Source organism: Urocitellus parryii, chromosome 16 (assembly GCF_045843805.1).
Source record: "Urocitellus parryii isolate mUroPar1 chromosome 16, mUroPar1.hap1, whole genome shotgun sequence".
NCBI classification, from domain to species: domain Eukaryota; kingdom Metazoa; phylum Chordata; class Mammalia; order Rodentia; family Sciuridae; genus Urocitellus; species Urocitellus parryii.
Genome location: NC_135546.1, coordinates 19349867 through 19376833, shown reverse-complemented (window position 1 = coordinate 19376833; position 26967 = coordinate 19349867). Strand labels below are relative to the sequence as shown.

At 40.5% G+C, this 26967-nt stretch overlaps 1 protein-coding gene across 1 annotated transcript; it reads left to right on the top strand.

Annotated features, from left to right (window-relative positions):
* On the top strand, positions 1 to 26143 carry LOC144250609 (uncharacterized). Its single transcript, XM_077793513.1, has 5 exons — positions 1 to 68; positions 23304 to 23430; positions 23611 to 23671; positions 24607 to 24644; positions 24711 to 26143. The coding sequence occupies exons 1-5, from the start codon at positions 66 to 68 to the stop codon at positions 26141 to 26143; spliced, it is 1662 nt and encodes a 553-aa protein (XP_077649639.1). The 5' UTR covers positions 1 to 65.
* Positions 26144 to 26967: the final 824 nt, after the last annotated feature.

Below are 26967 nucleotides of genomic sequence, written 5' to 3'. Positions count from 1 at the left end.
TTCTCGGGGATCTCGGGTGCCCGCAGGTTCCTCCAGAGGACGCCAGGTCACCAGAGAAGCCAACAATGGTGAGTTCGCTGAAGGTAGGTGTTCAGCACCTGCCTTGGGGCCCGGCGGGCGGGCGGGCGAGCTGCTGAGTGGCGTGCTGAGTCGCCGCTGTCGGGTGGCCCTGGGCCCTGTCCATTGGTTCCCTGGGTTTGGAAGGGAGGCTCAGGTCCCAGGTGTCCCCTTTGCTCCCTACCAGTGGCCCGCACTCACTTTTCCCAACGTGTGGGAAGCAGGACCATAAATGCACCTTCCTTCTCGCAGTGGAGCTCCACCCAGTGGAGGGCCTCCAAATTGCAGGCGCCTCCTGCCTTCTAAAAGGCCACCTTCCCTCCACCTCCAGCTCAGCCAGACATTCTTCTTCCCACTCATTTCAAATGGACACCGTCTGCTAATTGTCATTATCGCGTAGTGAAATATCGGAAAGAATCAATCAATCTTCCTTCCCCCCTCCCTCCCTCCCCTCCCTCCCCCTCCCTTCCCCCTCCCTTCCACCTCCCTTCCCCCCTCCCTTCCCCCCTCCCTTCCCCCTCCCTTCCCCACTCCCTTCCCCCCTCCCTTCCCCCCTCACTTACTCCCTTCCCCCCTACATTCCCCCCTCCCTTACTCCCTTCCCCTTGTGTTGGAATCTGGGCTGGCCTCCAATTTGTGGTCCTCCTGCTTCAGCCTCCCGCTTAACTGGGGTTACAGGCTTGTGCCAATGTCCCTGGCAAGAACAACACTTTTGAAAGCCTTTGTTTTCTATTTGTGAATATTATCCTTGAGGGGAAAGAACGATCACTTAACACTTCCTTGTGTTTGGTCAGAATAACTGCTTTAAAGGGAATAAGGGGGTTGTTTATAGATCCCAGGGATATGGAATTCTGGGCTACATCAATAGAGTATAAGTGCTCCTTTTTCTGAGAGTCCATGATGTAGAGTCACACCAGTCCTGTAGTTAGGTAAGCACACGGGGTAATAATGATGTAGGGACAAAGGAGGCAAGGCACTGAAGGTAGCTGGAAACAGTTTTATCTGGCTGCAGCCAGTCTCAGAGGGTAATGCTTTTGCTGTAATCAATCCATCCATCCCCTGAACCCCGAGTTCAGGTGGTTTCAGAATTTTATACCCAGCATGTAAGGGGAGGGGCTCAAAAGTTCACATTGTAATATTGGGACCCCCAAATAACTCTCAGACCACACAGCCTCATTCTAGTTAAGCCTTTATTGCTCGCCAGTGGCAGACACTGTGCTCTCGAAAGAATGAGATGGTCAGAGTGGTGCCCCTGCCTTCAGTTGGCTCCATATTTAAGCACAAAAACCACAAAAGGAAAGTTTGGGGGTCCAGGCAACGTAAGCAAGCCTGAAAGTTGTGGTCAGTTAGTCTCCAGTTGGCCCCATAGATCATTGTGTGTTCTTGGGGAATTTTCATGAACAAAAGAATCCAAATGGCCCCTGTCCTGAGCTTTTTGAGTGTCATGGCTGAGTTCACAAAGTGGAGTCACCATAGTCAAGTTGTCACATCACACACATAAAAGCAGGTTTTTCTTTCTCTGTTCTGGCCAAGTTAACCCTTCAAGGACAGCACCTGAGGAGGGGAGAGCTTCTTCTCCCCTTTCTTTCCTCCCCCACCAGCTGTTACCATGGAGCCCATTTGGTGACTTGTCTGTGAAGCCCAGCTCAAAGCCAGAGGCCTTGTTTGCACATTTCTACAAACTACTATACTGGATACAAGTGTGTAAAAAATTAGTAAGGGGGAGTCCAGCACCTGGAGTGCTGATTTCTTCCAGACTAGCAGCCCAGTAAAATAGGGCAACACAAAAATAGTTAGTTTATCTACACTGAACTTTTTTGTGGACACTCTTTTGTTGACAGTCCTAAAATTAGCCATGGTGAAGATTTCTGGAGAAACCCAGTTATAATTTTCTGTGAAAAAAGGGGATGCCACTATAATAATGTCTGATTCCTTTACTGTCCTTCATCCCCAACTCTTTTTAGTATGATTTTCAGAATGGATGTGGCTATGGTGCCCAGCCTGGCCTGAAAATTGTGATCCTCCTGCCTCAGCTTCCCAATCTATTGGGTTTAAAGGCATCGACAACCCCAGCTACAGAAAATACTTCATTTTAACCCAAATATTAATTATCATACTAAGGAACATGGATTCAAGTTACCCTGAATGATGTGTGTGACCCTCCCTGGGAGAGATTACATCTCTTTCTTTCTTTCTTTTCTTTTCTTTTCTTTTCTTTTCTTTTCTTTTCTTTTCTTTCCTTCCTTCCTTCCTTCCTTCCTTCCTTCCTTCCTTCCTTCCTTCCTTCCTTCCTTCCTCCTTTATTTTTAAATATACCAGGGATTGAACCCAGGGGCCCTTAAACACTGAGCCACATTCCAAGTCCTTTTTGTATTGTATTTTCAGACATGATCTCACTAAGTTCCTGGTGGTCTCACTAAGTTGCTGAGTCTGGCTTTGAATTTAGCAATCCTCTTATCTTAGCCTCTCAAGCTGCTGGGATTACAGTTGTGTGCCACTGTGCCTGGCCTCCATGAACTTTTATAAAAGAAACTGTGTATCACTGCATTGGTAGGAACATCAGATTGGTGGGGTACAGAAAAAAAGTAAAGAAAATTTCTTCTGTATGTCTGTTATTGCATTCTGACCTTTGATAGATTTTGGAGACGTCTGGTCAGGTTAGTGATATATTCTGAGATGTTTTGAGATTGTGGTCTGATACAGAAATTAAGATGATTGGCTATTAAGGGGCTTAAGATAGCCAGAGATAATGTTTGCTCTCCATACAGAACCCTGCCTTTCCACCCTCATGGTGGTCTAGTTAGCCAAAGTCAAGTACTCTGAAGGTTCTTTGATGGAGATGCAAGTGTATAGAGAACTTGAGTTCACAGCTGTAAAAATCTTGTGCTTCTCCTTTTATCTTCCTTAGGTGTAGACACCATGTCAGATTTCTTGGGCAGAGGTTCCCTTTGGACACCTCCCAGAGTCCCATGTCCTCAGCCACTGTCCTCTCCTGGAGCTGCCACAGAGTGCCCACAGCTGCCCTGTGCCTTGCAGGGTGAACAGAATTTCAGGCCCTGGGTCAGCTGCTCCCAAGGGACAGCCTGAGGTGTGGGGTGCAGGCTCTCAGGGAAGCTGCTGGGGGCCCTGGGCTGAGGAATCTCCTGGAAAAGGCCTCATCTAAACAGCTACTTCCTTGGGACCTTGTTTTCCCCAAGCTCTGTTCCCATTCCTTGGAGACAGGTGGACAGTCAGCCTGTGGATGCTGGTGCTGAGGGGCCAGGTCAGCAGTGACTCCTGCCCTTTTAGTCTCTCACAGTGTGAAGGAGCAAAACCTCTCCCAGAGCATAAGGACCACCCACCCCAGTGCAGTGTGTACAAACCTGGAAAGCCTCATAGACTGGAGTCATGGTCCAGGTGCCTGGGAGGGTGATCCTGGATGCTTTCCATGAGCAAGACTAGGAGGAAGCATGTCTCAGCTGTCAGGGACCTTCCCTGCCCCTTGAACCTGACACATCTGTGCTCCCTCAGCACCAAAGCTTTCTGTGTATCACTTTGAAATGATGTGCTCACTTATCTGAGGCTCAGGTTTATTTATTCAGTGCCAAATGGGATGGACTATTATTAAAGAGGCAATAGAGAGGTGGGTTAAAATCTTTTTTTGTTGTTGTTAAAAATCCCAGCTTACTGCAGATACAGTGGTGCACACCTGTGATCCTTTCTGCTCCAGAGGCTGAGACAGGAGTGTTGCAAATTTGAGGACAGCCTTAGCAACTTAGCGAGGCCTTATGCAACCTGGTGAAACTGCGTCTCAAAATAAAATATAAAAATGACTGCGGATGTGGCTCAGCAGTAAAATATCTCTGGGTTTAATCTCGGGGGCATCAAACAAAAAAGAAAAAAGAAAAAAAAAGAAAAAGAAAACATCTAATTACCTAATTTACCTTTTGCTACCCCTGAGTATGTATAGAAAGTTTATAAGATTCAGATTTGTCTTTTCAGTGGTTTCAAATTGAAATCCCACCCTCCATTTTTAAATACCACGTAAGATACAGAGAAAGTCTGTCTTGCATTATTGCTGCAGAATTTGAGTCCAATTCTACAAAAATAGTGGTGGACAAATTTATGAATGTGATTTCATGAAAACTAGTATCTGTCCTTCACAAGGTGATGAATTTGACAAAGGACGACAGTTTTTCACCGTTGTTGTCTGAACTTGGCAGGTTCATGTTAACTGTGTTGTTTTTTGTTATCAGGAATGGAACCCAGAGGTGCTTAACCACCAGCCCGTTTTAGATTCTTTGTTTTGAGACAGAGTCTTGCTACATCATCTAGGGCCGCTGGGGTTACAGGTGTGCACCATCACACCAGTCTTCATTGTAATTTTTAAGGACAAATTTTCCAATGCCTTGAATACCCAACTGTAATCATTTAATCACTGAATATCAGTGAAAGAGTAAATGACACCTGTTTTCTGCAAAGGAGAGATCCATGTGTCTAAATAAGGGTGCTGATCCCCTCCCCATGTCACCTAATTCCTGTTCCCTATCAACTGCCTCCTCGTAGGGCCACCCCTTTGGGAGCTAGCCTTTTAGCTTATGAAACTTGGGAGTAACATAAATCCTCTTTCTATTCTCTCTGTCCTGTACAACATTTTGCCTGGTCTTAGATACAGTTTACTGTTTACAATTTTTTGAAAACTTTTTTTTGTTGTTGCTGTTGTTGGGCACAGTACCTATTTATTTATTTTTATGTGGTGCTGAGGATCAACCCTAGGGCCTCTCATGTGCTTGGCAAGCACTCTACTGCTGAGCCAGAATCCCAACCCCATTATTTCCATTTTTTTTTCTTAAAGAGAGAGTGAGAGAGGAGAGAGAGAGAGAGAGAGAGTGAGAGAGAGAGAGAGAATTTTTAATATTTATTTTTTAGTTCTCGACAGACACAACATCTTTGTTGATATGTGGTGCTGAGGATCGAACCCAGGTCGCACGCATGCCAGGCGAGTGCGCTACTGCTTGAGCCACATCCCCAGCCCCATTATTTCCATTTTTAGATGTAGTTTTTCTTAAGTTTACCTCCAAAATACAACAAACCATGCCCTAAATTTCACAGAATTTACTGAAACGCTCAGTGTTTTTTCCGAGATTTAGATCATGGGAACAGTCAGTCTTCTTTGAGAAAGTGTGGTGTCTTTCCACTGATTTTGTTGTGTTTTTATACCTCTAGTTGTGTACCTTTTTTATTATAATCATATTTATCTCTCATTACATGTATTTTACCAAGCTACTGTCCAGCCCAAGAGAATTAGTATTGTAGACTGTTGTTTATTTATTTGCTTTCTTATTGAGTGCTGGGAATTGATGCCATGGACATGCTCATGCTTACTTATCTTCCAGAAAAAAATTTCAATTTGTGAGCAACGTTCTGGAGGTGGGCAGGTGTTTTACAGGGGTATAAACCTACAGGCACTTGACCACTGAGCACATCCTCAGCCCTTCTTCTTATTTATTTTTTTTCTTTTCTTTTTTTTTATATAGTTGTAGATGGATAGAATACCTTTATTTTATTTATTTTTCTGTGGTGCTTAGGATCATACCCAGTGCCTCACACATGGTAGCGAGTGGTCTGCCACTCATCTACAGTCCCAGACCCCCTTTTTATTTTTGATAAAGACCAGTCTTACTAAATTTCTGAGTGTCTTGCTATGTTGCTGAGACAGGCCTCAAACTTTTGATACTTCCCTGCCTTGACCTCCCTAGTGGCTGAAATTATAGGTGCACACCACTATACCAGCAGTTGGAATGAGTTTTGAAGACTTATCATCCAATTTCTTTCCAGATGCAAATAGTATTAAAAATCAGTTTTCTTGCTTTTGTTCATACTTTTGAAATTTGTAACTATGACTCTTCCTCTTTGCTTTATTGTTTGCATTATTATGAAAAAGGTATTTAGCATATAATATTGTTTCTTATGTATACATTTTTAAAACTTCATGCCTTGGTAGTTTATTTACTTCTTTATTAGATAAAGTTTGTTTTTATGAGCAATTTTAGGCGTACATAGTTTATTAGTGTTCTCTAGAGGAAAAGTATCAAGAGGAAGTGTGATTATCAAAGGGGATTCATTAGATTGGCCTACTTGACCCGAAGGTGGATGTCCACAGTGGCCATCTTCAGGCTGGAGAGCTTGAGAAGTAGTAGCTGCAGAGTCCTAGAGGCTGAAGCCTCTGAACAAGGGGGATCAATGGTGCTGCCTTAGTCCAGACCAAAGATTCTGGAAACTCACTAGAGAATCACTGGCAGAGTCGACTTTGGGAGAGTGAAGAATTTTGTTCCACCCAAGACACCGTCCTATTGGACGGTGCTGCATAGCTTAAGGAGGTTCTCCAGTTTGTCTCACTACCCCATATGCCAATCATTTTTAGACACACCCTTATGGACACACCCTGAAGCTCATTAATCATTGGCATCGTTTATGCCAATCAAGGTGACAGTTAATCGTGCCATTACACATAGTATCAAATACCCCTGCTCTCCAGCTGATAGTCTCCACTGTTTTCAACATATTGAATTGGTGTAGGGTGTTTGTTAGTTACTAAACCAGTGATAAACATTTGATAAAGAGAATGGATGAAGCAACATGTTACGATAAGCCAAAGTTCATCCTTTACTTTAGAGTTCCTCTTCCTTGTGATGTGATTGTGTGTGTCACGTCGTATACAAGATAAAATCATACAGAAGAGTTTCACTGCTCTGGGAATCCTGTGTTCCACCTGTTCATTACTCCTCCTCATTCCTTCCTCCCTCTCTGCTCCCTAAGTCCCTGGCACCCATCAGTTCTGCTAGTGCGTATGATGTTGTCTTTTTCAGAATGTTCTTGACTGGGAATCTTGCTCCACTTGGCCATTTCAAACTGGCTTCTCTCACTTACCAGTCTGCCTTTAAGGGTGCTGTATGTTTCCAGGCTGCAGAGCTCATTCTCTGGGTGATGCTCTTTGGTGTGGTTAAACTTCAGCTTGTCCATTCAGTATTGAAAGGTGCATCTTCCTTGCATCTAGCTTTGGGCAGTTCTGGATATGGCTGCTGTAGTCACTGCAGTGAGGGTTCCTGTGCCCATAATTTTCACATCATTTGCATGGACACCTGGAGTGTGATGACTCAATTGTACATTTTTTTGCATTTATGATTAAAATTTGCATTTATGATGATGAGCATCATTCATAGTTTTCTATTTAACACTTTTCTTTATTTAATTTGGGTAATGTGGTAACTTATGCCTCAGGAAGACTTAGGAGGTGTTAACTCAGCTTCTATGTTCTGGAAAGAAAGTAGAAAATTGGTGGCAGTTCTTATGTGTCTCATGGAAGCCTGTTTGAGATGTCAGAGCCTTGTCTTGCCTTTTTGGGCAGTAATTAGTTATTGAGACTGTTTTTCTCAGCAGCCATGGGCTCATCTGTTTTGAGTATTTCCCCTTGCGTGTAAGTTGTAGGAGATTGTCTCTCTCAAAGAAATGGTCCATGTCCGTTAATAAATTTCTAATCTCTACTCTGAAAAAAAAAAAAAAGAAATGGTCCAGTGTCTGTAAGTTGTCTAATTTGTGTCAAGCACATTTATGATAATCTGAAGTCCCAATGCATTGTTGACGATGACACTTTTAAATCTGTTAGTAGATTTTCGGTCCTTGTTGTTTTTTTCTTTAATATTATTGTATATTTTACACTTTTTATTTCTTTCTTTTTATGTGGCAGTAAGGATGGAACCCAGTTTCTCCCAAGCACTAGGCAAGTACTCTTCCACTGAGCTACAACCCCAGTCTCTGTCCTCTGTATTCTTAGCCTTTTGTTAGTTAATCAGTGATGCTGATGTTCATGAAGAACTTGATTTTGCAGACTGCGGATTTCCTGATTGTGGTTTCATCAACACTTTCTCTGTTACCTACTGTTGAGAGCCACAGCCGAAGGGGCCCCAGCAAACCTTCAGACTGCCAGCTGATGATTTGCTCACAGCGGCCCAAGCAACTTCTAGCTGATTGGCTCCTTTGGGGTGATGCTCATTGGGCTGTTTCCCCGCCCTTTCAGACTCTGGAGCTGCTCATTGGGGGACTTTTTTGGCTCCGCCCATGCGACCCAGCCAATCGATCTCAAGAGCAGGAGGAGTGGGGGAGGTTGAGAGGCTTGTGGGAAGCCAGTGGTGGCAGTTGGGCTCTGAAGATTTTTCCTGAGGAGATTTTTTTGTTTGCCCTGTGTGGTTCTAAAAATAAAGTTTGTTTCTTTTGACAAGTGGCTCCTGAATTGTGCCCAGCCAGACTGCGGCATTTGTTGGGCCACACGGGGAATGACTGAGGGTAAGTGATAAGGTAAACTGCTTGCCCCTGAGGGCAGGGTGAGAGGATTGGGTAGCCATTTTAAGATTCTTCTTTTGTTTTGCTTCACTTTTGTTTGAAGTTGCCTGTCCCTGGAGATGAGTGAGACGGAAGAAAAACCTCTCACATCTGAGGAAAAACTATTTACGACGTCTGGGGAACAGATAAGGAGAAAGGACGGATGCACATTTCAGGAGGATAGAAAGGGTATAATGCTTTTTGGTGGTCCATTTTTATTTCATTCTATCTCGGTTTTGTTTGGTGTCATCCTGTTGGGTTGTAGTATAGTAGAAATATGAGATCAGAAAGTAGTAAAAAACAAACCAAAAGAGTGTTAAGTAAATTGTTAGAGGAAGGAGGCATCCCAGTAAAATCAAGAGCAGTCTTGGCATACGTTGATACGGTACAAAGATGTAGCCCATGGGTTTTTAAGGAGGAGTTGTTGAATATCTCAGAGTGGAACCATCATGGTGAAGATTTAAAAAGAATAGAAAAGAAAAGCCCAGGGACTCTGCCAGTTGGCACATTGCCATTGTGGATGTTCGTATGTTGTTTGATTAGTCCAAAGGCCTCTTAAGCTAGTCAGAGAAAGAAAGTGTAAAGCAGAAAAATCCATCAGGGGAAAGTTACATCAGGAGACTGCTACTAACACTTTTCTATCACCAGAGGGTGTAAGTGTCCAACCAAGAGCACCACCTCTACGGGAGACTGCTACTAACACCTTTCTATCACCAGAGGACGTAAGTGACCAACCAACAAGGCCACCTCCATATGGTGGGAGGCTCCCAACCCCCGCAGTAAATAGTTGGGATCCTGAGACAGGATCTCAAATATTAACATGCTCTGTATTTGAGGTAGGAGGGCAGCGAATTCACCATGCTTTAAATTCAAAAAAGTGAAGCAGCTAAAAGAGGCTGTAGCAACCTATGGTCCTCAAGCACCCTTCACTGTAAGCTTGGTCGAATCCATTACCAACTTGAACATGACTCCAGCGGATTGGGCTAATATGTGTAAAGCTGTGCTAAATGGAGGACAATACCTGTTATGGAAGGTTGCCAATGAGGAATTTTGGAAGGAGACGGCTATGCAAAATGCAGCAGCTGGTTATCCTCAGAGAAATCTAGATATGTTGTTAGGAAAGGGACCTTCTGAGGATCAGCAGCAACAAGTTGCATATGATCCTGGTGTATACGCACAAATTGCTGCAGATGCGGTTAGGGCATGGAAGACATTACAAGGGCATGGAGATTTACAAGGTCAATTATCTAAGGTAATACAAGGAGCTAATGAATCTTATGCTGAATTTGTAGATACGCTTATTCAAACAGCTACAAGAGTTTTTGGGAATACAGAACAAGCAATGCCATTAATAAAACAACTTTCTTATGAGTAAGTGAATCATTGGTGCAGAGAAGTCATTAGACCATGGAAACATGAAGATTTAAACACATATATTAAATTATGTAGAGACATTAATGAACAAGGGCAAGTCATGGCAGCTGCAGTAAAACAGGCTTTAGATGCCAGGCCAAGAACATGCTACAATTGTGAACAAACAGGACATTTTAAAAGGAATTGCCCCATAGGAGGAGGGTTTAACAAAACTAGGTATATAAGGTGTAGAATTCCGGGTATTTGCCCACGATGATGTAGAGGGAAACATTGGGCTAATGAATGCCGTTCTCAAACCACCATAGAGGGTACTCCATTATCAAAAAATGAACAAAGACCTGGTTTTTATCCATGATATCATGGAGAAAGGCATCAGGCTCCATTGCCAAAAAATGGACATGGGGGCCCAATGCTCCAGGGCCCAAAACCACAAATATACAGAGCACTGGACAAACCCAGCAACCCCATCAGTGTAGTGCCCAGGACACATTGTCCATCAGATCCCTCATCAGACAAACCAGAGGGAGCGCAGGGTTGGACATCTGCACTTCCACCAGATCAGTACTAACTCCAGAGATGGGAGTTCAAATCATTCCCACAGGGGTAAAAGGACCTCTTCCCAAGGAACAGTAGGCTTATTATTGGGACACAGCTCTTCTACTCTAAAAGGACTTATGATAAGTCCTGGGGTAATTGATCCCGATTATGAAGGTGAAATAAAAATTATAGCCAGTTCTCCAAAGGGTATATCAGTAATTTCACCAGGAGATTGAATAGCACAGTTACTAATAATACCAAGCCTACATGATAAATTTTCCAGTCATACTGTAGAAAGAGGTTCCAAGGCATTAGGTTCCACAATTGTAGATTGGGCTATGCTTTCTTTAAATTTAGATTCTCGCCCCATGCTAAAACTAAATATCCAAGGACATGAATTTAATGGGCTACTGGATACAGGTGCAGACCTTAGCATTATCTCTCATCAAGAATGGCCAAAACATTGGCCATTACAACAGGCCACTCAAACGCTTCTAGGCCTAGGAGTGGTGACTAATCCCCATAGAAGTGCAATGGTATTCGATTGGAAGGATCCTGAAGGATGTGTAGGAACTATACAGCCATGTGTATTGGATCATCTTCCCGTAAATTTATGGGGACGAGATGTCCTAGATCAATTAGGTTTGACATTAACAAATAACATCAACCAAAATGCACCCACTATTATGACTAGACAAGGTTTTAGGAAAGGATAAAGATTAGAAAAACAAGAACAAGGTATAGCAGCACCAATACAAATAGATCAAGGAATGGACACACATGGGTTGGATTTTCAGAAAGGGCCACTGAGACAATAAAAATTACTTGGAAATCAGAAAGACCAGTATGGGTTCCTCAGTGGCCCCTGAGTAAAGAAAAGATACAAACAGCCCGTGACCTGGTCAAACAGCAATTAGTGGAAGGACATATATAACCTTCTGTATCTCCCCATAATACTTTCATTTTTGTCATCAAGAAGAAATCTGGTAAATGGAGATTATTGCAAGATTTAAGAGCCATTAATAATGAGACCGTTATTATGGAACCTGCTCAATCGGGGATTCCTCAATTGTCTGGTTTGCAAAAACTTGGTCTGTTTTAGTTATAGATATTAAAGATTTTTTTTTTTAATTTCAATTCATCTTGAGTATAGTCCACGTTTTGCATTTACTATCCCTGCACTGAATCATGAAGGTCCTGATTAGAGATATGAGTGGAAAGTACTCCCTCAAGGGATGGCTAACAGCCCAACTATGTGTCAAATTTATGTTAACAAAGTAATCCAGCCACTTAGAAATCAAAATCCTGAACTACAAATATTTCACTATATGGATGATGTATTATTAGGACACAAAGATATAAACACATTGCTAGAATGTTATGCCACACTCACAAACTTATTAAAAATTATAATCTAGAGATTGCAATAGATAAAGTACAATTAAATTTTCCAATTAATTATTTAGGAGTTCTATTATCCTCAACCATGGTCCGTCCACCAAAAATTCAAATACGAGTAGATCAACTCAAATCACTTAACGACTTTCAAAAGTTATTAGGAGACATAAATTAGATAAGGCCTTATCTAGGTATACCAACAGGAGAGTTGGGACCTTTATTTGATATCCTAAAAGGTCCATCAGATCCAAATTCACCCCGAATGTTAACGCCTGAAGCAAGAAAGGCATTAAAAATCATGGAAACATATATGGAAAATATGCATTTGGATAGAATTGATATAAGTTTGCCTTTATTATTTATTGTACTACCAACATAATATATTCCTACAGGAGTATTTTGACAAGAAGGTCCATTATTATGGATACATTTATCTTATTCTCCTAACACTATTCTTACTAGGTATCCTGAGGCTGTAGGACCATTAATACTCAAAGGAAAAAAAGCAGCAAAGGGAGTGTTTGGAATTTCTCCCACTAAAATGATTACTCCATATACTATGAATCAAATTGATGAGTTAGCTAATGAGTTAAATACTTGGGCAATAATCATGTGCAAATCTAATGTTTCATTTGATAACCACTTATCATCTAATCCTTTATTGTCTTTTTGGTCATCGCATCTTGTAATTTTTCCAAAAATGACAAGAAAAACACCTATCATGAATGCTCCAAATATATTCAGTGATGGGTCAAATAATGGTACAGCAGCAATAGTTACACCTGATCAAACTTTTACATTTTTAGTACCCAAACAATCAGCTCAAAAGATAGAGCTTAATGCAGTATTACAAGCTTTAGTGATGTTTAAAGATTCTGTATTTAATTTATTTTCCTATAGTCAGTATATAGTTAATGCTATAGTATCCCTTGAATTGCTGGTAGGATTTCCCCTTCCTCTACTGTTTTCTCTTTGCTTTCCACTATACAAAGAAGGAATTGGGAAGGGGTATATATTCCCCAAAGATAAACTTAAAATAACCCTTTTTACTCTAAACTTTTTAAATTTGGATTCATCAGGGCTTAGTGCTACAGAAAGGCATATGTGTCCAAAAAGTGTACATAAGCCCAAGGTACTTTGGAAGGATATTCTAACAGGACAATGGAAAGGTCCTGACCCAGTAATTGTCTGGAGTCGGGGGGTCTGTTTAAGTGTTTCCATAGGGAGAACAGCAGCTGATTTGGATTCCAGAGAGATTAACTAAGGTGATTTCTTTTTTTTCTTTTTTTTTTGGGGGGTTAGAGACAGAATTTTTTAATATTTATTTTTCAGTTCTCGGCGGACATAACATCTTTTGTTTTTGTGTATGGTGCTGAGGATCGAACCCCGGCCGCACGCATGCCAGGCCAGTGTGCTACTGCTTGAGCCACATCCCCAGCCCTAACTAAAGCGATTTCTACAGACCAAAAAGAAGATGATTTGGCTCAAATCCATAACAGCTGATACCCAGAACTCCAGTTTGGCTACCCTTACATCTGCGACAGAACCAGGATGCTCTTTTCAATATCTATTTTATTATTGCCCTTTCCCACATCATGAAGTTCTATTTTGTTTTTTGAGCTCATACAGACCTAGGTTAATGTTTTGCTGATCAGTTTTATTTTTTGACTATAGAGTTTTTAAACATTGCAATGGAGATTTCACCTGTAAAAAGTTATAAGGCCTTTACCATTGTGTGTTGTGTGCACACTTGTATTTTATGTTGTATGTTTGTATGTATGTCCATATATCATGTATGATGAGCGCTCATGAAAAAATGGATCCAAATATTTTTTTCACGTGATTTAAATGGTTTATTTTAAATTGGGTAAACAACTGTTGAGGATTGTTTTAATATGTGAACAAAAAAGGAGGTTAACAAATCTGTTTGTTTACTTTCACCTTTCCTTTTCATTATATTTAATTATTCTTTTCAGGATAATGTAAATTGTTAAGAAAATTGTTTTCTTTTAGTGCCTTCTGGAATGTTACATAATTTTTTCTTTAGCCATTATTGCCAGAATTCCTATTTTCATCCCAGTGCCAGTGAAGACAAAGATAAAACCAATCTACAGCTTCTGAAATAGCCATCACTGAACTGCTTGCAGAACTTGCCTGGACTATGTATCACTTGTATGCATTGTGAACTCACCTGTATGCATTGTGAACTATCTTTTGGTGTAGTGACTTGTGGTAGCGTTGGGGTATTTTTGCTGATGATGTCATCGGTGGTACAAGTTTTCCAAAAGGAGCCGTCAATTGGCTTGGTGTATCTTCCTCCCTTCTGTTTGTCATGATCGTTCAGCTAAAATTTGGGGGCGAACAGAGGTGAGGCAAGAACCTCACCCCTCTGCTGGTACAAAGACCTATCCACAGGTGTGGCTGTATACTGGACCAGTAGTCAGTGACGGGTAAGATCCAATTGCAATGGTACCAACCTAAGATAACGGGTAAGGACCATATGTACTATTGGACAATCTAAGGCAGGCACGGTCCCTAAGCCACATGCTTGTTGTTTAAACAGAGAGGGGGAGATGTTGAGAGCCCCAGCTGAAGGGGCCCCAGCAAACTTTCAGACTGCCAGCTGATGATTGGCTCACAGCAGCCCCAGCAACTTCTAGCTGATTGGCTCCTCTGCGGTGATGCTCATTGGGCTGTTTCCCCACCTTTTCAGACTACGTAGCTGCTCATTGGGGGACATTTTCGGCTCCACCCATGCGACCCAGCCAATCAGCCTCAAGAGCAGGAGGAGTGGGGGAGGTTGAGAGGCTTGTGGGAAGCCGGTGGTGGGAGTTGGGCTCTGAGGGTTTTTCCTGAGGAGCTGTGTGGTGCTGTGTGTGGTTCTAAAAATAAAGTTCATTTCTTTTGACAAGTGGCTCCTGAATTGTGCCCAGCCAGACTGCGGCAACCTACCTGTGGTTAATTTAGGTTTACCTTGCTCTTCTTTCTCTGGTTTTCTGAAGCAGCAGTTTCATTGGTTGCTTTTAGCTCTTCTTTGAGCATACATGGGATTTCACTGGTGGTGCACTTGTAGGGGTGTGGTTTATATCCTGTGTAGTGTTGCTGTGACCCTGAGACCTCAGTGTGCTTCCCGTTTGGTTGAAGGTCCATGAAGCCCTCCTGTCTGCGTCATTGTCCTGACAGAGTTGGGCTGATGTCTCTGAGGGTAATTGTGGGTTCTACATTGTTTAGGGTGGTTCTGTATGGTTTCAGTCCTTGAGTATGCCTCTGTGTAAGTGGCACGGACATTTTCTTTGTCTGTTCCATCACTGTGCAGACATCATAGCATGCTTCCAGATGTGAATGGTGGCCTCTTTCACACGCAGACTGGGACAGTTCAGAATTCTGGGCTACAAACTTGTTGCTTTACCACACTCTGGAAGAGCTTCTGCTTTAGGTTTGTTTGCACCACCATTGCTGCAGGCACAATGAATCTCTTTCACAACAGACAATCATTGCAAATGTGGCCCACCCTTGATCAAAATGTCCTTGAGCAGAACATTGGTATGTGTCTCATGACTGTATATTATGGTAGTGAACCGGCTGCTGTTAAAAGAGTTTGACAATCATTGGACATTCATTATTGCTGTGAGACTTAGAAAAGTAGTGCCTGCTGTTTATTAAGAAGATTGTTTTGAGAGTTATAAAACTTTGTAAGGACAAGGTGACTTTTTTTTTTTTTTAAAAGAGAGAGAAGAGAATTTTTTTTAATATTTATTTTTTAGTATTCGGCAGACACAACATCTTTGTTTGTATGTGGTGCTGAGGATTGAATCTGTGCCGCACGCATGCCAGGCGAGCACGCTACCGCTTTTGCCACATCTCCAGCCCATGGTGACATTTGTAGGTCATTGAGTTCTTTCTTTTTTTTTTTTTTTCATTGGTTGTTCAAAACATTACAAAGCTCTTGACATATCGTATTCTATACATTAGATTCAAGTGGGTTATGAACTCCCATTTTTATCCCAATTACAGATTGCAGAATCACATGGGTTACACATCCACGTTTGTACATGATGCCATATTAGTGACTGCTGTATTCTGCTACCTTTCCTGTCCTCTACTATCCCCCCTCCCATTTCCTCCCATCTTCTCTCTCTACCTTATCTACTACAATTCATTTCTCTCCTTGTTTTTTTTCCCATTCCCCTCACAACCTCTTATATGTAATTTTGTATAACAATGAGGGTCTCCTTCCATTTCCATGCAATTTCCCTTTTCTCTCCCTTTCCCTCCCACCTCATGTTTCTGTTTAATGTTAGTCTTTTCCTCCTGCTCTTCCTCCCTGCTCTGTTCTTAGTTTCTCTCTTTATATCTCTTTATATCAAAGACATTTGGCATTTGTTTTTCAGGGATTGGCTAGCTTCACTTAGTATAATCTGCTCTAATGCCATCCATTTCCCTGCAAATTCCATGATTTTCTCATTTTTTAGTGCTGCGTAATACTCCATTGTGTCTAAATGCCACATTTTTTTTTTATCCATTCATCTATTGAAGGGCCTCTGGGTTGGTTCCAAAGTCTAGCTATTGTGAATTGTGCTGCTATGAACATCTATGTGGCAGTATCCCTATAGTATGCTCTTTTAAGGTCTTCAGGGAATAGTCCAAGAAGGGCAATAGCTGGGTCAAATGGTGGTTCCATTCCCAGCTTTCCCAGGAATCTCCATACAGCTTTCCAAATTGACTGCACCAATTTGCAGTCCCACCAGCAATGAACAAGTGTACCCCTTTCCCCTCATCCTCGCCAGCACTTTTTGTTGTTTGACTTCATAATGGCTGCCAATCTTACTGGAGTGAGATGGTATCTTACGGTGGTTTTCATTTGAATTTCTCTGACTGCTAGAGATGGTGAGCATTTTTTCATGTACTTGTTGATTGATTGTATGTCCTCCTCTGAGAAGTGTCTTTTCAGGACTTTTGCCCATTTGTTGATTGGGTTATTTTTGTTGTTGTTGTTGTTGTTTTAAGAGAGAGAGAGAGAGAGAGAGAGAGAGAGAGAGTGTTTTAATATTTATTTATTTTAGTTCTCTGCGGACACAACATTTTTGTTTTGTATGTGGTGCTGACGATCGAACCCGGACCGCATTCATGCCAGGCGAGCGTGCTACCACTTGAGCCACACCCCCTGCCCTTATTTGTTTTCTTATTGTTAATTTTTTTCCCAGCACCATTTGTTGAAGATGCTATCCTTCCTCCATTGCATGGTTTTAGCCTCTTTATCAAATATAAGATAGTTGTAATTTTGTGGATTGGTCTCTGTGTCCTCTATTCTGTACCATTCATCCACCCGCCTGTTTTGTTACCAGTACCATGCTGTTTTTGTTACTATTGCTCTTTAGTATAGTTCGAACTCTGGTATCGCTATACCGCCTGACTCACACTTTCTGCTTAGAATTGCTTTTGGTATTCTGGGTCTTTTGTTTTTCCATATGAATTTCATGATTGCTTTATCTATTTCTACAAGCAATGCCATTGGGATTTTGATTGGCATTGCATTGAACCTATAGAGAACTTTGGGTAATATTGCCATTTTGATGATGTTAGTTCTTCATATCCATGAACAGGGTATATTGTTCCATCTTCTAAAGTCTTCTATTTCTCTCTTTAGGGTTCTGTAGTTTTTATTGTATAAATCTTTCACCTCTTTTGTTAGGTTGATTCCCAAGTATTTTATTTTTTTTTTGAGGATATTGTGAATGGGGTGATTGTCCTCATTTCCATTTCAGAAGATTTGGTGCTGATATACAGGAATGCCTTTGATTTATGCGTGTTGATTTTATATCCTGCCATGTTGCTGAATTCATTTATTAACTCTAGTAGTTTCTTTGTAGACCCTTTTGGGTCTGTTAGATACAGTATCATTTCATCTGCAGTAGTGATAATTTAAGTTCTTGTTTTCCTATTTTTATGCCTTTAATTTCTTTCATCTGTCTAATTGCTCTGGCCAGTGTTTTGAGAACTATATTGAATAGAAGTGGTGATAGAGGGCATCCCTGTCTTGTTTCAGATTTTAGAGGGAATGCCTTCAGTTTTTCTCCATTCAGAATAATGCTAGCCTGAGGTTTAGCATATATAGCTTTTACAATGTTGAGGTAAGATCCTGTTATCCCTAGTTTTTCTAGTATTTTGAACATAAAGGGATGTTGTACTTTTTCGAATGCTTTTTCTGCATCTATCGAGAAGAACATGTGGTTCTTATCTTTAAGTCTATTGATGTGGTGAATAACATTTATTGATTTCCGTATATTGACCCAGCCTTGCATCCCAGGGATGAATCCTACTTGATCATGGTGCACTATTTTTTTTGATATGCTTTTGTATTCGATTCGCCAGGATTTTATTGAGGATTTTTACATCTATGTTCATTAGAGATATTGGTCTGTAATTTTCTTTCTTTGAAGTATCTTTGTCTGGTTTCAGTATCAGGGTGATGTTGGTCTCATACAATGAATTTGGAAGATCTCCTTCTTTTTCTGTTTTTTGAAATAACTTGAAAAGTTTTGGTATTAATTCTTCTTTGAAGGTTTTGTAAAACTTTGCTGTATATCCTTGTGTTCCAGGGCTTTTCTTGGTTGGCAGTCTTTTGATGGCTTCTTCTATTTCCTCCTTTGTCATTGGTCTGTTCAAATTGTGCGTATCTTCCTGACTCCATCTGGGCAAATCATATGACTTAAGAAATTTATCGATATCTTCACTATCTTCTATTTTATTGGAACATAGGGTTTCAAAATAATTTCTAATTATCTTCTGTATTTCTGTAGTATCTGTTGTGATATTGCCTTTTTCATCCCATATGTTGGTAATTTGAGTTCTCTCTCTTCTTCTCTTCATTAGCATGGCTAAGGGTCTGTCGATCTTATTTATTTTTTCAAAGAACCAACTTTTAGTTTTATCAATTTTTTCAATGTTTTCTTTGTTTCAATTTTGTTGATTTCCGTTCTGATTTTAATTATTTCTTGCCTTCTGCTACATTTGCTGTTGTTTTGCTCTTCCTTTTCTAGGGTTTTGAGATGAAGTGTGAGTTCATTTATTTGTTGGTTTTTTTCTTTTTTTGAGGAATGACCTCCAGGGAATGAATTTCCCTCTTAAAACTGCTTTCATTGTGTCCAATAGATTCCAGTATGTTGTGTCTGTATTGTCGTTTATCTCTAAGAATTTTTTGATTTCCTTCTTTATGTCCTCTGTAACCCATTGATCATTCAGTAACATATTGTTCATTTTCCAGGTGATGCAGGATTTTTCCTTCCTTCTTTTATCATTGATTTCCAGTTTCATTCCATTATGATCAGATAAGATGCATGATATTATCTCCAGCCCTTTACACTTACTAAGAGTAGCCCTATGGCATAATATATGGTCTATCTTTGAGAAGGATCCATGTGCTGCTGAGAATAATATATATCCACTTGATGATGGTTGATATATTCTATATATTTCAGTTAAGTCTAGGTTATTAATTGTGTTATTGAGTTCTACACTTTCTTTATTCAGCTTTTGTCTGGTGGATCTGTCCAACAGAGAGAGCGGTGTGTTGAAGTCACCGATAATTATTGTGTTTTGGTCTGTTTGACTCTTGAACTTGAGGAGAGTTTGTTTTATGAACGTTTGGTGCATACATATTGATAATTGTTATGTCTTGTTGGTGGATGGTTCCCTTTAACAGTATATAGTGGCCTTCTTTATCCCTTTTGATTAAGTTCGGTTTGAAGTTGATTTTATTCGATATGAGTATGGCTACTCCTGCTTGCTTCCGAGGACCATGTGAGTGGTATGATTTTTCCCAGCCTTTCACTTTCAACCTGTGTATGTCTTTTCCTATCATATGAGTCTCCTGAAGGCAGCATATTTTTGGATTCGTTTTTTTAATCCAGGTTACTAGCCTTTGTCTCTTGATTGGTGAATTTAAGCCCTTAACATTTAAGGTTACTAATGATATATTGTTTGTACTTCCAGACATGCTTATTTATGTATTTATTTTAATATGGCTCGTTTTTCCTTTTTGGTTATATTTTTTGTTGTTCTTTTTACTGGGTTACCTCCCAATGTTAGTTTTAGGTGCTGTTTTTCAATTCCTCTTCTTGTAGTGTTTTGCTCAGAATGCCTTGCAGTGCTGGTTTTCTGGCTGCGAATTCTTTTAACTTTTGTTTATCGTGAAATATTTTAATTTCATTGTCAAATCTGAAGCTTAATTTTGCTGGATACAGTATTTTTAGTTGGAATCCATTATTTTTCAGTGTTTGAAATATGTTGTTTCAGGATCTTGTTGCTTTCAACGTCTGTGATGAGAAATCAGCCGTTAACCTAATTGGTTTACCCTGAATGTAATCTTCCTTCTTTCTCTCGTAGCTTTTAATATTCTCTCCTTGTTCTGTAAGTTGGATATCTTCATAATTATGTGTCTTGGAGTTGGTCTATTAGGGTTTTGTATGTTTGGGGTCCTGTAGGCTTCCAGGATTTGGCAATCCATTCCATCTTTCATATCTGGGAAGTTTTCTAGGATTTTTTCATTCAATAGATTGTTCATTCCTTTGGTTTGAATCTGTATACCTTCTTCTATCCTGATGTCTCTCAAGTTTGTTTCTTTTTTATAACATCCCATATTTCTTGGATAGATTGCTGGTGATTTTTTAGCATCCTTTCTGTGTTGAGTATATTCTTCTGAAGTTGATACACTTTATCTTCATTATCTGATGTTCTGACTTCTATTTGATCTAGTCTATTTGTAATATTCTCGTTTGAGTTTTTAATTTGGTTTATGGTTTCCTACATTTCTAGGATTACTGTTTGATTTTTTTTTAAATCTCTATCTGCTGGTATAGGACATTCTTTGCCATTTGAATTTGCCTATTTAATTCATTTTCAAAGTATACTTTCATTGTTTGGGCTTGCTATCAAAAGTCTTCTCTAAGATTCCATTCCATCTGAGTTAGGTATGCCTTGAGTTCTTTCTCTGTCCATTTTTCTGAAGCCTCTAGGTTCTCCTGTGAATTTAAGCTTTCCTGCATTGTTTGTAATCCTTTTTTCCTTTGTTTTTTCATGGTGCTCACGTTGCTTTCCAACTCTGTTTGACTGCTTTGTTTCTGTTTTCTTCTTTAAATTTGTTTTGGTTTTCATAGTTCCAATATATCTCCTTTGTGTTGGGAGACGATGTTTAGAGATGTTGGGTTTAATTGTGCTTTACAGTAAATTCATTAGTTTCACTAGAGGTCTACAGAATTTGATGGCATGTATAAAATTGAGGTTTGAACTTAGGATTTTATGATGAGGTTTGGTGCTTTGATGGTATTGAGGTTAGTATGTTAGCTTCTTTGGGGGGTTGCTCAAATGCAGGTGGATATTAACAAGAGAATAGACAGGAGTACTTGGGGGTAGTTAAGGGCTTAGTCGGACTATGGACTGTTTCGTAGTATTCATTTATTTTCATTTAGTAAGTTGTACGTAATCTGGGTGGTCGTGCTTAAGAGGAAAGATGGGGGAAAAGTAAGGAAGCAAACCAAGAAAGAGAGAGGGAGAGAGGAAAGAAAGAGAAAAGAATAGAAAAGGAAAGGAAATGATAATAAAAAATAATAAAATGCAGTAAAATAGAAATTACATTTTTAAAAAAATAGTATAATTGTAGAAAAGAAAAATAATAAAATTAAAAAAAAATTTTAAAAAATTAAAAGAAAAAGGGACACTGTTAGGCTTCTATTTTCTTCGCTTCTAATAGGTGGTGCTGTGCCTTCCAGGCCAAGATTTTGTCCTCCGGCTATAGGAAAGAGTCCGTGTGAGGCCGCTCCTTCCTCCCCGCACTGGTGTCTCTCAAAACCTGTTAGCTTAGGTTAATTCCTGGTTTCTAGTCCCCTGGCTTCTCCTGTCAGCCAGGTCTATCCCGGTGTGGTACCACTCAGCAGTTCAAACTACACTCTGTGCCTGCAATTTCCTGGACGTGGAGTGCGGCTTTTGGGAACCGGCACCTTATTGTTTTGATTTCCTCCGATAGCCCCTCCTCCTAGAGCTGGCGAAACAGGTTTTGTTTTTGCCGCTGGTGGCAGGGAGGAGTTGGGGCTCAGGTGCCTTTGCCTTTCCCCCACACCGCTACTCAGTTTCACTCTGTTAATCACGCCCCCGGAAAGCCGGGGAGAGATTTTATGTGATTTCCCCGCTGTATGGAAAATGGTTTTAATGTCACAGACCTGTTCTATCACTGAATGAGATGTGATCAGTCGATAATTGGCAATGGTGACGTCAGCTCTCCAAGATGGTGGCCGCTGGCTTCCTCGGTGGTCTGACCGGTGTGGAGGACAGGACTGGACCCCTTCCTTCCCGTGTCTCAAACCCAGAATTCAGAACTGAGCACAGTGAGGGCACAGCCGGAAGGCGCCCACAGAATCAGCAGCGCCGTATCTCTGCGTTGCTAGCTTGCCGTTTCCTGGCCAGCGCCGCAGTCTCTAGCAGTGGGGCAAGTCGTTGAATAAGCAGCTTGAATCTCCATGCGGACAAATCGCTCGCGGTTGAGCCCCAGTAACCGATCCTCGGGCGATGGAAATCCTTCCTCTAGGTTTTGGTGCACCCCAATTTTGCTGGAAATTCCTAACAAGATAGCTTTTGGCCGTTCTAACTCATCATTCACCCGCACAGTGACGGAGTACACGGGGGTGATGCACTCCATCCGCCGCCATCTTCCAAGTCCTCATTGAGTTATTTCTAAGACACGTGCCATCATTCCACTTACCCCATTCTGCTTTGACAGTAAGCACAAGAAACTATCAAATTGTTGTGTTTATTAATAAATACATTAAATTAATCAGATAGAGAACTCATGTTTGTTTTGGTCATTTAATAGTAAGCTAGTTCACTAAATTTGTTCTGGAGTAAAGCAGAACAACAACTTCTAGTTGTTCTTAGTGTAATCACACAGAATGAGCTCAATCTCCAGTTAACACATTGTGACCACCTGTGTGAAATGTTGTCTATGAAGGAATCTCCTTAGTGACCCCATGCCCAGAGGGTAGGAGTGGGGGCTGGTTCTAGGCATTTCTTTAAGTATGGAAAAATAGACTTTCAGAGGAAACAAGACATCAGTAAATACCATGTTGCCTATATTAACCTTGTAGGTACAGGGAGCCACTGTAGTTGGCAGAATCTCTCTCAAATGTTTAGTTCCATGATTCCTGCATTTTTCTACTCATCTCCTTTCTTTTCTAAAGACAAGTACTATCAGAAGTGCTTATTTTAGCTCTGTACCACACAGGACGTTTCTAGGACATGTAATAGAGGTGCAACCATTAAAGAAGTTAGGAGTGATCTGGGAGCCTGTCTTACTTCCTGTGAACTCCCCAAAGGAAGGGTATAAATCACTATGATGTTTGCCTTCTGAGTAGTCAATTTCTAGCGTTGGAATGGGTGTAAGAAATTGAGTGCAGTAAAGATTTGATGGGCCAAATCATGGAATTAATCAGGAGGCCAGGGAATCATGTGAACATCATGCATGTTGAGTGCAGATTTCTCATGCTGTCAATCTTTCATGGCCTCCACTATACATTTGTGGGATATTTCAGATCTCAGTGACCTTTGAGGATGTGGCTGTAAACTTCACCAAGGAGGAGTGGGCTTTTCTGGATGCTTCCCAGAAGAACCTTTACAGAGATGTGATGCTGGAAGTCCTCAGAAACCTGGCTTGTATAGGTAATAATGATGGTTTTAAAATTAATGAAATCGAGAAGTCATGTTTATTTTGGTCATTTATGTAGAAGGTGAAAAGGAAATCAGTTGATAAATTATTGAAGCATAAATGGCACCTACAATTCGGCAAAGCATTTCTAGCTCCTAAGTATTCATAAAGATTGTTATGTTGTCTCATTTTAGGAAACAAGTGGGAAGACAAGACCACTGAAGATCAGATTGAAAACTCTGGAAGCAACCTAAGGTAACTGTACTCACAAGAGGAATTCGTGAGGGAATCTGAGAACTGTCATATAATTTTTAAAGCAAACCAACCCAAGAAGTATGCATAATTTGAAATGTATTTGTTCTTATAATATTTTTTTACCAGAAATATATACTTATCTGTGACAGGTATTCAGTCTTTTCAAAGTATTTGACATGCAAAAAGGACTATGAAATTGCATATGTGAATATGACTATGTGAATAATAGCCATAGAGAAGCTGTGTTGCAAAGGATTGTTTCCTTTCAATCTCTTTATTTTCAGGCAACTTTAACAAGTCAGAAAATCTAGCCTTTACGTGATGTTGGTAGAAATGTAAAGACCTATAAATAAATAGAAAACTGTGAATGAGTTAGGTATCAATTATGTGCTGGTCACTTCTTCTTCAAAGAAGTCCTATGGTAAACTTCAAACTTTCCCCACAGAATAGTGTGGGGAAACCTTCAAATCGATTCCAATTCTTAATCAAACAAAGACAAATTTTAATAGATTAAATCCATGTGACTTCATTATGTGTGCAAAAGATTTCATATGTCCTTCTTTCCTTCATAGGCACATCACATCTCACTCTGGACACAAATACTATAAGCATGAAGAATGTGAAGAGAAGCCATGTGAATTTAAACAATATAGGAAATCTCTGGTTTCTCTCAAAAGTGTTCACACACAAATGTTGTTACAAACTGGAGATAGACCACATGAAAGTACAGTATGTGGGAAAGTCATCAGTTGTTCCAATGACATTCAAAGACATGAAGAAACTCATACTGGGGGGCAACCCTATGAATGTCAACAATGTGGTGAAGCCTCTTCTCTCCCAGGTGTTCAAAGACACATGATAACACACAGTGGAGGTAAACCTTTTCAATGTGAGGTATGTGGGAAAGCCTTTCATTTCTCCTCTTTATTTAGAAGACATGAAAGAACTCACTCTGGAGAGAAACTCTCTGAATGTAAACAAGATGGTCGAACCTTTATTTCACACACAAGTCTTCAAAAGCACAGGATCACACACACAGGGAATGCACATTTCAAATGTAAGGTATGTGGGAAAGACTTTGCTTATCCCAGATTACTTAGAATACATCAGAAAACACATACTGGAGAGAAGCCCTATGAATGCAAACAATGTGGAAAAGCCTTTGCTACATCCTCTGACCTTAAGAGACATGGAATAACACACACTGGAGAGAAGCCCTATAAATGTCAACAATGTGGAAAAGCCTTTGCTAGATCTGGTGACCTTCGCACACATGGAAGAACTCATACTGGAGAGAAGCCCTATGTATGTAAGCAGTGTGGGAAAGCCTTTGCTACATCCCGTCAGCTTCATGCACATGGAAGAACACATACTGGAGAGAAGCCTTATGAATGTAAGCAGTGTGGAAAAGCCTTTGCTAGTTCTAGTTACCTTCAGATTCATGGAAGAACACACACTGGAGAGAAGCCCTATGAATGTAAGCAGTGTGGAAAAGCCTTTGCTAGTTCTAGTCACCTTCATATTCATGGAAGAACACACACTGGAGAGAAGCCCTATGAATGTAAGCAGTGTGGAAAAGCCTTTGCTAGATCTAGTCACCTTCAGATTCATGGAAGAACACATACTAGAAAGAAACCCTTTGGATGTCAACAATGTGGAAAAACATTTCCTTCATCCCGTCATCTTCGCATACATGGAAGAATGCATACCATAGAAAAGCCCTATGAATGTGAACAATGTGGAAAAGCCTTTACTGTTGCCTATTACCTTCAGATACATAAACGAACTCATACTGGAGAGAGGCCCTATGATTGTAAGCAGTGTGGCAAAGCCTTTGCTAGATCTGGTGACCTTCACAAACATGAAAGAACTCATAGTGGAGAGAAGCCCTATGTATGCAAACAATGTGGCAAAGCCTTCACTCAGTCCTCTTACCTTCACTCACATGAACAAACTCATACTGGAGAGAAGCCTTATGAATGTCAACAATGTGGAAAAGCCTACACTACTGCCTTTAACCTTCGAATGCATAAACACACTCATACTGGAGAAAAGCCCTATGTATGTAAGCAGTGTGGAAAAGCCTTTGCTAGATCTTTTGCACTTCACATACATGGAAGAACTCATACTGGAGAGAAGCCCTATGAATGCAAACAATGTGGAAAAGCCTTTGCTATATCCTATCAGCTTAAGAGACATGAAAGAACACACACTGGAGAGAAGCCCTATGAATGTCAAGAATGTGGAAAAGCCTACACTGCTGCCACTTACCTTCGGATGCATAAACACACTCATACTGGAGAGAAGCCCTATGAATGTAAGCAGTGTGGCAAAGCCTTTGCTAGATCCAGTGACCTTCACAGACATGGAAGAATGTATACTGGAGATAAGCCCAATGAATGTGAACAACGTGGAGAAGCCTTTGCCACATCTTGTCAGCTTCACAGATGTGAAAGAACACATACTGCATAGAAATCGTATGCATGAAAACAATTGGTAAACTCTTCTGTTATTACTGTTTCACTCATATACATGGAGGAAGATTACTGTAGAAAAATCCTTTGAATGTGAAATATGGTAAATCAATATTTCATGTCATCCTCAAAGACAAGAGAGGCTCACACTGCTGAAAATGTGTGTGTGTGTGTGTGTGTGTGTGTGTGTGTGTGAGAGAGAGAGAGAGATAGAGAGAGATAGATCAATCACTCCATCCACTGAGGAGTTAGTCTGGTGGTGCTCTACCACTGAGCTACATTCCAGTTCCTTTTTACTTTTTTATTTTGAGACAGGGACTTGCTGAGTTTCTTAGGGTCTTCCTAAGGTGCTGAGGCTAGCCTCCAACATTGAATCTTCAGAATCAGCCTCTCGAGTCTCAGGAATTAAAGGCATACACCACCACATCCAACTGAATAACTCTTTAAATGTGAGAAATATCACAAATCATTCCATTTTCCCTGTTGCCTTCAAAGCCATTTCACTCACATTGAAAAACAAACCGTCTGAATTTGGGGGATTTGCTACATTCTGTCAGCTTCATTTCCTTTCTTATATATGAAAACACTCATGCAGAGAAGCCCTGTGAATGTGAGAAATGTGGGAAATCTTCTAGTTTTCTCATTTTTTTCCCTAAGGACTGGAAATATTGTTTTGGAATAAAAAGAATAAATCCTATGCAAGTAAGAAATATAAAGGGTTCAGCTGTTCTAGTTTTGTTCTAGTTTTGTTCAGTTGTATGAAAGGACTCATACTGTAGAAAATGCTGAGGATAAGCCTTGTGGGGCAGTATTCAGCTTTGA